The following is a 12470-nucleotide window of genomic DNA, read 5'->3' as shown; positions in this document are numbered from 1 at the left end:
CTGTTCATTATGTGCCTTTGCTTCTAGACAAACTAAAAGGATACATTACTTACTGTTGGGCTGTTGTTCAAAGGAAAAACACAACTAAATTAAACATTGCGATTTCATTCATTTTCATTTATTGCCATTGTTCAAATGAAAAACACAACTAAATTAAACATTGCAATTTAATTTTTCATAATATCAATAAATGAAAAATTAATGTACCAGTGCCTGTGCAAAACATTTTAACTGAAAAAAGAAGGACACCACAACACAAATATAAAGATAGAACTAAGCTGCACGGAGATTTCTGCTGCATTTTCTTTTTCCACTCCGCAGGTTTTAGTTGTTTTCATTATACTTTTCTTTTATTGAAACGACAGCTGTTAGCGCCCCTTTGAGATTTTGAGATTAGTGAATTCAAAGAAAAAATTTTTAACAAAACATTTGTCCGAAATTTTGTATATGTTGTTCACCAAGTCCGCTACTTTCTTGTCCTATTCTTGCCCGACTTAAACCTTTGCCCTTCAAAGTCATCATTTTGAGTCGGAAGCTACGCAAACAATGGGGACAGCCCATCAATAAGCGCAGAAGTCTGATGGCAATTTCAGGAGGACAACCACAGGCAAGTCCAACACACAATTAGCGTAAAATACTGCGGACCAGCCCACTTCGTTCTAGCACGCACTATTAACATTTTCGGAGGTTGAGAATTCTGCTAATTATACGCTGACCGGACAAGCGCCTATGTCTAGATTAACCCAGTTTTCAATAAAAAAGGGGTGGGCACTCCCTTTGTCTTTTGCGGTAAAATTTGAACTCGCGATTTGAACCCCTCACAGAGGACACGAAAGAGGGAAATCGCCTAAAGTACACTTTCGGGCCTCATACTCGAGTCTTAAGGCCTGTTCACGCGCTCGCATTTGCTTACGTCAGAGTTCTCGCGATCTCTTAAGACGAGAGAACACGCCAGTAAGCCGGCGCCATCTATGAGGCGGCCCTCAAATTGTATTTCACTTGAGAGAAGATTTTTTCAGTACTTGCGAGATCCAACATACGTACTACTCATGAGAAATGGTCATTTATAACATTGTCAAAAATCTCTCAAGCCGAGAAAGAAAAAATGATGCGCGAAAAAAAGGGGAAAATATAAGGAAATGCAGCCGCAGCGCCCACTAACCTGCGAGGAGCTCTGCGTTCCTTGCGTCTGGGTGCTGAGCAGCATGTCTTCGAGATGAGCCGGCTGGGAGAAGCTAATGCCGTGGGCCAGCACCTCTGAGTTGGCCGCAGGCGTGGGGCCGTCCCCGTCCCCTCTGTGCATCAGGTCAGGCTGCGAACTGGACACGCGAGTCGGAGCATTGTCCCTTGGGACAACACCACTGCACAGTGAGGCACCGCACGCCCAGGCCAACCCAAAACATACCTGTCAGCATGCCCATAACTAGGGTTCCGTGTTCTCGATAAATACCCATAAATCCCAAAAAGTGCCCCCCCCCCAATCAAAATAGGGGAAAAGCGTAAAACCCCAAACTGGAGCCGTCCTCAAATAAGAAAAACTTGAGTTTGGCGGAAAAAAGCTTCGATCTACGTATTTATTTTGCATAGATTAGGAACATCATGTTCCGAACCTAAGCAGAATAAATACGTAGGTCGAAGCTTTTATCGCCAAAATCGAGTTCGCCGACAGTCCATTGGAGTCATTACGATGAACTGTCGGCGAGGATGCTGCTTTCTTCGAGAACCGCACCCACTGTCCAGCGTCCTTCTCTCCTTAGTACCGCACCACTTTCCAAGTACTACGGTCATGCGCATGTTTTTCGAAGGGTGGGGAATCTCGTGCCTCCGTCCTGCTTTTTTCAAGATAAGCCCCTATAAACACACATTTTGTGGTCCGACGTCAAAACCATTGAATCGGTGAGAAAAAACAAAATCCCAAAACCTCCTTCCCCCTTCCCCCAAATTCGGCGAAGAATAAACCCCAAAAACATGGACTGCCGGCCGGGGGTGTTCCGTCTGGCGACTCCGGCAGAGCTCTCGCCAACCTCTTTTTACAACCCCCAACATTTTGACTCAAACACCTAACTGTACCAAGTGGCGAAGGTGTAAAACTGTCAAAGCAGGTAAAACTGTGTATTAGTTGTCGTACCAAGAATTCACCCCAACTGGGCACCCAGACACGGAACAGTTAGAACAGGTTGACAAACAGTCATGGTGGAGTTGCCAATAAATATGCTTTAAAGCGCGAAACACATGTACGACGAAACCGTCCGATCCGACGTGTGGACTGCCGGAATGACCTTGGGGAGCGAGGGTTTTCGTAGCACCGGAGTGTTAAAAACCCTCGCCTCCGACTCGTATTGCGTGGTCGGACGTCAAATCGGACAGTTTCGTCGTATATGTGTTTTGCGCTTAAGGGCACCCACTTACAGATCTCTCCGAGTAGCTAGAGACACCTAAAGGACCCTCGCTTTGTTCACCTAGGTGCCAGAAAAATGTGCAGACATGTTAAGTCTCGAAATGAACTTGAGTAACGCAAAGAGACCGTTCCAGACTCCTTTGGGTGCCCCACTAACACAAGGGGCCCTATCAGACCTATAAGAATGCTTCTATGCGGAGAGCAAGTCGTCTGCTTTTTGCACAGGGGTAGTGGTGACATCAGGACGATGCCGAGCTTCGATTGGCTTTGATTGAAGAGTGCTGGGTAGACCTGAATGCTAGATGCCTTGAGATCTACCCACTATTTTTTAGAGCGCAGCTCTTAGGGGCCCGTTCCCGGCTTGAGCGGCGTCGCCGTAACCAAGGTCATCCCAAGGTCACTTGACCCCCAAGGTCATCCCAAGGTCACGTGACCCTTCCCCAAGGGTCATCGGGGGTCACGTTACTCCCCAAGGTCACGTGACCCCTTCCCCAGGGTCACGTGACCCCCAAGGTCACATGACACCCAAAGTCACGTGACCCCCGATGACGTCATCAGTGACGTCACTGATAACGTCACCGGCATCCGCATCGTCATTGTCATCATCACTGATGACCGGCATCCGCATCGTCATCTTCGCTGATGACGTTATCAGTGACGTCACTGATGACGTCACCGGCATCCGCATCGTCATCGTCGCTGGTGACGTCATCAGTGACGTCACTGATGACGTCACCGGCATCCGCATCGTCATCCTCGCTGATGACGTCATCAGTGACGTCACTGATGACGTCACCGGCATCCGCATCATCACTGATGACGTCACCGGCATCCGCATCGTCATTGTCATCATCACTGATGACGTCACCGGCATCCGCATCGTCATCGTTACTGATGACGTCATCGGCATCGTCACGTGACCCCCCTAGGTCACGTGACCCCCACCCAAGGTCACTTGACCCCCCCCAGTACCCTTCCCTCCTCCTCAAGAGCTTCGCTCTAATTCGGCGTTACAGGGAGTTGTAAACGGCTTTCACTTTTTTTCAATCACCCAATAAGAGCTTTGCGTTCTGACATCCTCGCAACCCTTGTGCAAGCAGACGAACTTGCGCTCTGCATAGCTCCCACCCTGGAGCTACAGTGAAACCCGTTTACAACAAACCCATGTACAGCGAATTATTGTCAATATCGAACTCAGGAAAAATTTAAATAAAAAAGCATGTAAAAAGTACTTGTTATAATGAACAACATATTGGCTATATCGAACTATTTCCCTTCGAAAAGGTTGTCAAAACCGCGCAAACAATCGTCTTCTAGCCTGTCCCTCCCCCACCCCCCCCCCCCCAAAAAAAAAAGGAAAGAAAGAAAATTGCAAAAGATCAAGTTACAAACAAAATTGAGCAAAGAGAAGCGATTCAGAAGGGGAGAAAGCTGCAAAATACACTCTGCACGCACGCACAGCAAAAAAAAGGTTTCATCCTAAAACCAACCAAAACTACGAAGAGAAGCGATTCAGAAGAAAAGAGAAGCTAAAAAAAAACCTGCATGCATGCAAAATAAAAAAAAAATTTTCTAGCGCGTTGTTACAAGGTGGAAGCGAAGAGATGAGAAAGAAGAAGCTCTCACCTTACAACGAACGTATCGTGGAAGTTCGTTGTAAATGGTTTTTGCTATATCGAGTTACTTGCTATATCGAACTGATCGTAGCGTTTCGTGCTGTTCGTTATAAATGTGTTTGACTGTATTGACATATCACTGCAGTCACTAAAATCTTCTCAAAAGTGCAACACCAAGTTGCACCACATAACATTGCAGCTGCACAAATCAGTAGCCAAACTAAGTGCCAGAACTTTGAATGGCAATGTTACAATATGTCTCCTTGCTGAGTAAACATTCCTCCTCTGAACAAAGGATGCACTCCAAACATAAAAATTTAGAAGTCACTGTCTAGGTTCGGAAAGAACAGAGTTCAGCATATATAAAGCAGACCAAGAGTCAGCGTGAGACAAGGCGAGTCATCATGGAGAGCCTGGCAAATAGTAGTAACTCGAATAGAATATAGTAAAGGTCTGGTTCACATGAAGTGGCTAGGCCCTTTAAAATGCTACCTAACATTTCCTAGAAGTTTCACTAGACAATTTGCTAAAACTGCTGGATAGCACAAAAGGTTTGAAGTATCACTAAACTGCATATGGTACTCGGCAATTGAACTTTAGACAGGACGGCAGCTTCAAGAAATCCCCCGATTATTTGTAGGTCGAGATATAACCAAACGTAACATTCAGAAAGGACAGCAAAATGAACACTCTGGATGACTGACCTGGCAATGTCTCCTGTCTGGCCAATGTCGAAGCAGCTCTTCTTTCGTGACAGTGAGTCCGAAGTACTGCTTAGCCACTTGGAACTGGTATCTGAAAAACATACCAGACAAAATACAAATTAAAATATTAGTTAATCAAAGAAAACAAAAAAACTTACAAAAAATGAAACTGTTTTCTTACTTTTGGCTTCGAACATCTTCCGTGTCCACTGGTGGCCTTTGATTTGTTCTATGGTATATCTTTTGGTCGGGTTAGGTGTCAGTATCTTACGGACTAGAGCTGAAAAGTAGAAACATGTTCATACATGCAAACTGGTTACTGACATGAGCATGTGTCACACACCTTCTGTTTCCCCACTCCAATGTTAAAAAATGTCAGTTCTTAACCAGCTTGCCCACACCCTTGCACTAACTGCGTTAACACATAGTAGTAGTTAAAATTATTTGGAAAGAACATCCTCCTTCATTGCGTTATCTCAGCACATAAAACAATTTCCCCAGACACACTCATACTCACAGAGGGCCATGTTGTCTAGCTTTGTCCATGGGGAGACAGTTATTTTGCACTCTTTCCAACCTTTGTACTGTTCACATGAAGTTGCAGGCTTGTCCCAGGGGAGTTCTTAGTTATGAAAGGAAAAAAATCACTTTCTTAGCCATGTGAAAATATGAATACAAAACTCTCAAGAGCCCCCCAGCTTTGCAGCAGGAATGTGGCCAATGCACCCACATGAATTACACACAAAAAAAATCCTGAAACGGCACACTGTTGCTACTATTCGGCAACACGATTCAAAGTCCTGTTCCAGTGGCTACATGCCTTTAGAGACTTGATGCAGCCAACAAGCCTAAGCTTCTCACAAAAAAGTCAGTAAAGATCCTGCAACATACAACTATCATAGACCCTGCCAAGTACCAGAACACAAAATTAGGGAGACCCTGCGGTACGGGGTGGGGCAGGGCAAGGTCTAAAGAAAAGCAGCTACTAAAACAGCGCAACTGGACACGGACGAAGCGAGAAAGTTGATGAAACGAAAACCAACTATACTTTGTTTTACGATAACCTGGCGAACTGTGGAGGCTGCGGCCCCCCCGACCCAATAAGGGCACCGAAGCAAGGCACGTGACAACACTCCATGGTCGAGGTCACCGGGGCCTCGTTACCGCCACAGCAACAGAGCCCTCCACGACAAAAAAAGTTCTAGGCTTCTTTTTCTTTTAACGGCAATTGAACTCGCACGATTCCATCTATAACAAGAAGATATGAAGAATAAAGAATAAATAATCACAAATTTACGAGTTTAAATTACCTACATTTAAACCAAAACAAGTGACGTCACAAACGTAATTGCTAGACTTTTTCTGCCTTGTAGTGCCGTGGCCGTTGGCGATCGCTGGCAACCACAGCCGTGTAATCAGCCGTTTCCGCTCAGAACATTGCACTGTGCCCTGGCATGGGCACCCGTCACATATTCGCAGCTAAATTGAGCGTATAGTTGTCTCATGAACTGTTCCTGAAGTGCTTGCCAGCGTAGCGGACGGATTTGTTGCTGCAGTGGGCGTTCATCCGAAGTGTTGGTTGGTTTCGGAGCAGACGACAGCCGGTTCCTTTGGGCCTCACGCCTCGCATTAAGCGTGGTGACACAAATGTTCCCGTGACGTCGGGTCATGTGCCTCGTCGCGGGTCCCTAGCCTCCACAGTTTGCCAAGTTATCGCGAGAGTATAGTACTTGCTGCGTACTCGCACGACATGGGAGCCTACAGCACCAATTAAATACGTTTACAGACATGCACAGAACGTCCTGCATGCTTCCGTGTTACCACCAGTATCGAGCACAGCAAACACAGTTTCAACACATGTGGTCAAGCCTTCGGGAAGACTCGAGAAAAAAGCGAGCCATACGGCACCCTTCCATAGCCACAGCAGTCTGTTTGCCATATAGAAGCTGTACACTGATAGTGCCCCTCTGTCAGAGGAAAGAATGAAAAGCGAAGCAGCACACTTACCGCCTGCCAGAAGAGCAACCAGGATGACCCCACAGCTCCAGACGTCTGCTGGCTCAGCGTGGTAGCTCTTGACAAGAACCTCAGGGGCAATGTAGGGCAGCGTGCCACATTTCTTCACCAGGGGCCTCTCCTCCCCCTTGTAGCGGAATACAGTGGCCAGACCAAAGTCCGAGATCCTGATGTTGTCTACAGAAAGGTTTTGGTTGTTGCATCAACCGGAGCAGTCATTTATTAACATGCTCCGTCGACACATCTCAAAGAGTGTGCATGCAATGGGGGGGAAATGACAGCAACATCGAAGTACATTTTTGGACACTGCAGTGACGTGATTGGCCTAGGCTGTTTTGGAGCACCTTCTGGAGCAGCCAAAAAAAAATTCTGGAGCAGTAAAACTCGCTTTTTGAGCAGCTAAAACAGTGTTTCGGAGCAGCAAAAGTGGCTTTTGGAGCAGATATTCTTAGAAAAAAAAAAAAGATATTCATTTCAAATGGTGGACAAACGAAGGACACGTTGCTCGCCGCAATCAATGAATTATTGTCAAGATAGACCACCTGGGAGTCTTTCAACATGTAACTGAAATGCCAATGACATATTTTGCAATGCTTCAGTTAAATGATACAAATATATCGGACCAAACTGCACATAATAAAATTTATTTGAAAATGACCACCTTAATAGTAAATATCACATCATTAGGTTGACTAGTAATATAATAAATGGAAGCAGGCTCCAACTGATGAAACACGTAACTACTGCAGTGCAATGTGAAATTGTCGCGCGAGCAGAGATGGCTGTTCAATTGAAACCATGCCACTCCGCTCTGCTCAGTCTCCGAATAATTCCCAAAATTGTATGCAAAATAAAACTGTCCAACAACAAAAAAAAAAAAAAAAAAGTTTAGCGGCACGTGCTTGCCAGGCCAGCAGGCGAGGTACAAGCTAAACAAAGAAGAAAAAAAAGAATGAGAGCACATCGATGCAAGACATCGCGAGCCAGGGTCAAAAAGTTCTTGGAGCGCTTTGAGCAACGACTGAACTCGAGACAAATAAGCACGCTGTGCGGGTTCCTAACCCGCCAACTTTAGCGGAGAAATGTCCCATAATGCAACACGCGCAGTTACGCCGATGCCACTCGACCCGGAAACAGGCGCCCAAGAGCTGCGCTCTAAACTAAAATGGTCAAAACACAATGAGAGGTACTGAAGATTCAAGTACAAACCATTTGCATCAAGAAGTATGTTCTCAGGTTTCAGATCTCGGTGGGCGACCCCTTTGGAATGAAGGTACTCCTATGAAGGATGAGTAAAGAGGTAATTAAAGGAATATTTCAAAACTTAAAATGCAAATACTAGCTCAACAGAATAATTAACATGGCTTACCACTCCAGAGATGATTTGCTTAAAAAACTTCTGAGCATCAGCCTGGTCCATGCCATAATCAGGTTCTGCAAAAAAAAAAAAAAAAACATTTTTATTTTAGTTTTATATTTATTTACTGAAGTTTTAAAGGGGCCCTGCAATGATATTTAAGAGTCTACCTTTTTTGTGGTTTCCACATCTCTCGGGGTTCGGGCAAGCCAGTGGACACGGAGAGAGTATCAGTGCGTCATATTTTAACCTCCTCCCCCTACGGGGGCGACCCACGGTGCCGAAAGCACGCAATATGTGATATCTTTGGTCCTGGGCTTGGTCACAGCCACTAAAACTTTTTTTTTAGTCGAAATACAAAATATAAGTGGCGCAAACCGTTTTAATTACTTATAAGACTAGATTTTGTTCACTATTTTAGATCAGAAAAGAAACAAATACAGTTTAGAAAGTATGAGAACAAGAAATGACCCATCAACATACCTACCACCAAGCGGTGGAAAAGGCGGCGCATACTAGAAAGGTGTAGTGGGATCAGGCACCGACGAACGGCAAGCGTAGAAAGGTCCCGGATGAACGCGGCGGCGCCGCAGTCGAGGATCCGACCGGTTCTGAGCGTTCCGAAGGCCTTCGGTGAGCAGCTTTGGCTTGCGGTTTGGCCCTTTGGCGGTGTGGCAGCGCGACGTGGCTCCCGTTCTGAACTGACCTTTACCCCGTGTTTGCTGTCGTTTGTGGCCAATGAAGTGTCATGCCAAATTAGTGTTTAATCGAGCAGCATATGCAATGTGAGCTGCCCTGGCTGCTTGCTTCATACAGCCTATCCAGAACATGCTTTAGTGGCACCCTCTCAAGCCGTCGACACGGAGTGCGGCAGCCGTGAGCGCTCACTGATCTCACTACCCCTCCTCTAGTTCACGGCCACTCAAGCAACCAAGAATGTCATGAAGGAGGTTATTGTTTGCTTGTTTTTGTAACTTTAATTTGCCTAGAACTTTTAGAATAAAGCGAAATTTGAGAAAAGAAAAATTTCACTAAGTTACTATGTTCAGTGTGCTCAGGTTTGGTGCAAATTAAAAAAAGTCCTTGCAGAACCCCTAAGGCATTTTTAGAAACACCATATTCCTAAGAAAGGGTCTGGGTGCACTTATTTTGGAAGTACACACAACATGCCATCATGAGCACTTAAAGATTCATGCAAAGTATTAAAAGATACATATATGTCACACTAGGGACAATACAGTCATGTTTCATTATTGTGAATCATGTTCATAGGGACACCCCACATTAGGACGAAATTTTCGGCGACCAATCTCTTGCCATGCAATTTTGCCTCATTAATTTTTAGGACACATAATAGAGGGTCAGGATATGAAGGACTTTCTCCTTTTCCTCTTCTCCAACTGTTGTTGCTACGCTTGTTGATGTGTTTTGACCCCGATTTGTTATTATGGACGATTTTTCCGAGGAACGGAGCCGTCCATATTAACAAAACATGACGGTACTACACTCCATTTCACCTTATGTTGTACCGCAGCGAAGGCTAGAAGCGCGAGCTCATAGCGTTGGCCGCTGCCCTCAATGCACGAGGGCCTGTACCACCGAGATGTGCCTCAGAGCAAGGAACTCGCGTTTGTAACCTTTCCTGCGGTCAGGGCCGTAACCAGGGGGGGGGGATAGGGGGTTCTGACCCCCCCCGAAATTTTTTTCTGGGTACGGCCCTGGTCGGTGCACTTGCAGCCAGCCGATTTTAATCTCCACCTCTGCGCACGCGCAGTGGCGCCGGTCGGCTACCGGGTACCAAACCGGGACCAGTTCTCCAGTTTGCTGCAACTCTCCATTATATGCCACCGATGCACATGATTCATAGGCGAAAATAAGACAATAGACACTTTCAAAATGGCCGCCGTTGACCCCGAAAACCCCCCCCGAAATTTTTTTTCTGGGTACAGCCCTGCCTGCGGTACATCATAAGGTGAAATAGAGCATAACTGTGACATCTGAAATAAAAAGTATGTAAGCTAGTCGAAGTGTTTAAGGTGACTGGATAATTTCAAGGGCAAGAGAGAAACACAACTTATCCACTCGATGCAGTGCGAGCAGTGGTTTCACATTTAGACATTCGCAAGAAAGAAATGTTAACCTCAATTGTGTAGACTTCTAGGACATGTTAGAATTGTACTGGATCGATAACTTAAAATGCTTGCACACTTCTTGCCTCGGAGACGAAGAGACCCATTTTTTCTAAGACAAAAAATCATGCATCCACCCCATTTCAGAGGTAGTTAGGGTAAATTCAGTTTCTCCTTCCCTTCTTCCCCCCCCCCCCCCCCAACTTAAATTCACCCCCGAGGTTGCCTACATAAGACGGCACCAAGGACACCCTCGGAAATCTGCCGCCCCCAAATTGGGCCACCCTAGGCAGCTGCCTACGCCGCTTATTATAAGTCTACCCTTATGTGGAAAGCAGATAGGCCACCCACACCAGAACGAGTCAGGCACCGCTCAGCCCCCATAAACATAAAGGCAAGCAGCCAAACTTTCTCCGATGAGCAAAACTGAATTACCCTGCCTACTGCTCTAGATTGTGTTGGAATTTGTCGAATTTGTAAACGATTCCTGAAAATGTGTGCCACTTAGGGTCGTACAAAAAATTCAGTCTGTCCTTAACCTGGAGGTGGATGGTTTGCAACCGTACGATTTCACATAGCCAACCAAAAACCTCCCGGGCCCTCCACGACATATTCAAAGTGTAATAAACACTCTCAAAATATTTAACACAACCCTGGGCTTTGTTAAACCTGCACTGAAATACCAAGGTGGGCTAGTTAGATAAGCATTATGAACAATAAAGAGCACGAAGGGCAGACAAGGAGAGGGACGCAAAGCTGCTAGGCCACTAAAGCACTTATCGAGAAAAACAATGTAATGTGTTATGAAACCCCAACAAGAACTCTTCTGAACAAACTTGCCTATTCGGTCAAAAAGTTCTCCGCCGGACGCATACTCCAGGAATATAAACTGAAGAGGGCCTTCTCTCCGGTGGCCATAGTACTTGATGATATTCTCGTGCTCCAGTAGACGATGAACACAGATCTGGGGGAAATCAGGCATGACACACACTCCTCAGCTGGGCAGAAGCGGCCACTGCTGCGAAACAGCCTAGCAGCGAGTGTATACAAGTGCCCACATTAATCCCATTGGTCCAGAAGATTACCTCTTTCCTGAAATTATCAGCGGCTTCCGGAAGATCGCTTCTGTTGAGCACTTTCATCGCCACAGCTTCCTGGGTAACCCTGTTTACCAAGAGCTTGACTCTGCAATCACAAGGCAGATCAGTCAACAAAGTTGACCCAGTATTGCAGTTGGAAGCAACTATTCATGCACTGTTAGGGAGCATGAGGAAACAGAAATCAGCTATATGTGTAGTCTTCCACTCACTCTCCATATGCTCCTTCACCTAAGGTCTGCACTACATCCCAACCTTCAACAAATTCTTTCATTCTTCTTGTAGAAATGCAAAACTTGACTGCAAAAGAATCTCAGCACCTGGAACACAGTACAAGAAAGAAGGGAGTTATAAGAAAGAGCTGGGTGTACAGCTTTTTCATTTAATTTAGCATAAAAGCTTTGTCCAATCACTTTATAAATTAAAAAAAAACAAAAAAACTTGCGAGGGCTGTTATTTGTATGCGGCTAAGTAACAATTCTTTGGCGATAGACACGAATAAGGCAAAAGCGACAAAACACAATAACCGACGGTCATTTGCTTAGAAATCGTCGCAGTTGCCATTTGCCCGATTATGCCGACAGCCGTCGACTCCTTTTAGGTACTGAAATTTCAGTTAGCAGCAACTCGTCATCCCCACATCGCAGTTCAGAAGACAAGATTTAAACCTACGCCATATATTTATCCACGTAAGGCGTTGTTACTTAGCTTCTAATGCTGATTTGCAAGGACACAACTTTCGAATTGTCAAGTGACGAATGTGGCGACCATATCACTCGCTCAAACTGTAACATAAAGATGATGCGCTGATGGTGATATGACGCCCAACGACGCAAAACTCACCCAATATCACACTGAAGTTCATGAAATCTATTAAACTTCTTCGAACGGCAAAACACAGCGCAAATATGCCCCTATCGTTCCGTTAAATTACCAAATTATGACAACTGACAACGAAGCACATGACGCACCAAAAGCGCGCGAAAGTTGTCGCTATCGATGTGAATATCCTTTCTCTATTGATTATATCCCGCGCTATAAATAAAAAAGTATATTTACAGTTTTTGTGTTTTTATTGTTTATTTTTAAGGTAAATTTTTTCCGGTAAGTTTTTTTTCTGTTACAATAAATCTTTTAGCCTACTTTGTTAACT

General features: G+C 45.2%; 1 protein-coding gene across 3 annotated transcripts in view; it reads right to left on the bottom strand.

Moving 5' to 3' along the window:
- The window catches only part of LOC115322150 (serine/threonine-protein kinase Chk1), an 18249-nt gene extending 5779 nt beyond the window's left edge, over positions 1-12470 (bottom strand). Inside the window, exons 1-11 of one of the 3 annotated variants that reach the window (XM_029982458.3) lie at positions 12161-12470; positions 11530-11637; positions 11306-11405; positions 11061-11184; positions 8104-8168; positions 7944-8013; positions 6726-6911; positions 5236-5340; positions 4900-4998; positions 4719-4809; positions 1163-1319 (exon numbers count right to left, since the gene is read on the bottom strand). In XM_029982458.3, the coding sequence (XP_029838318.2) occupies positions 1163-1319; positions 4719-4809; positions 4900-4998; positions 5236-5340; positions 6726-6911; positions 7944-8013; positions 8104-8168; positions 11061-11184; positions 11306-11405; positions 11530-11591 (1059 nt within the window). In that variant the 5' untranslated portion in view covers positions 11592-11637; positions 12161-12470. Of the gene's footprint in view, positions 1-1162; positions 1362-4718; positions 4810-4899; positions 4999-5235; positions 5341-6725; positions 6912-7943; positions 8014-8103; positions 8169-11060; positions 11185-11305; positions 11406-11529; positions 11638-12160 lie in introns of all 3 variants that reach the window. The other 2 variants (XM_040499720.1, XM_029982453.2) reach the window with 2 other exon arrangements.

Source organism: Ixodes scapularis, unplaced genomic scaffold, assembly GCF_016920785.2.
Source record: "Ixodes scapularis isolate PalLabHiFi unplaced genomic scaffold, ASM1692078v2 PGA_scaffold0__279_contigs__length_252992795, whole genome shotgun sequence".
Lineage (NCBI taxonomy): Eukaryota > Metazoa > Arthropoda > Arachnida > Ixodida > Ixodidae > Ixodes > Ixodes scapularis.
This window is presented reverse-complemented; position numbering and strand designations above follow the sequence as displayed.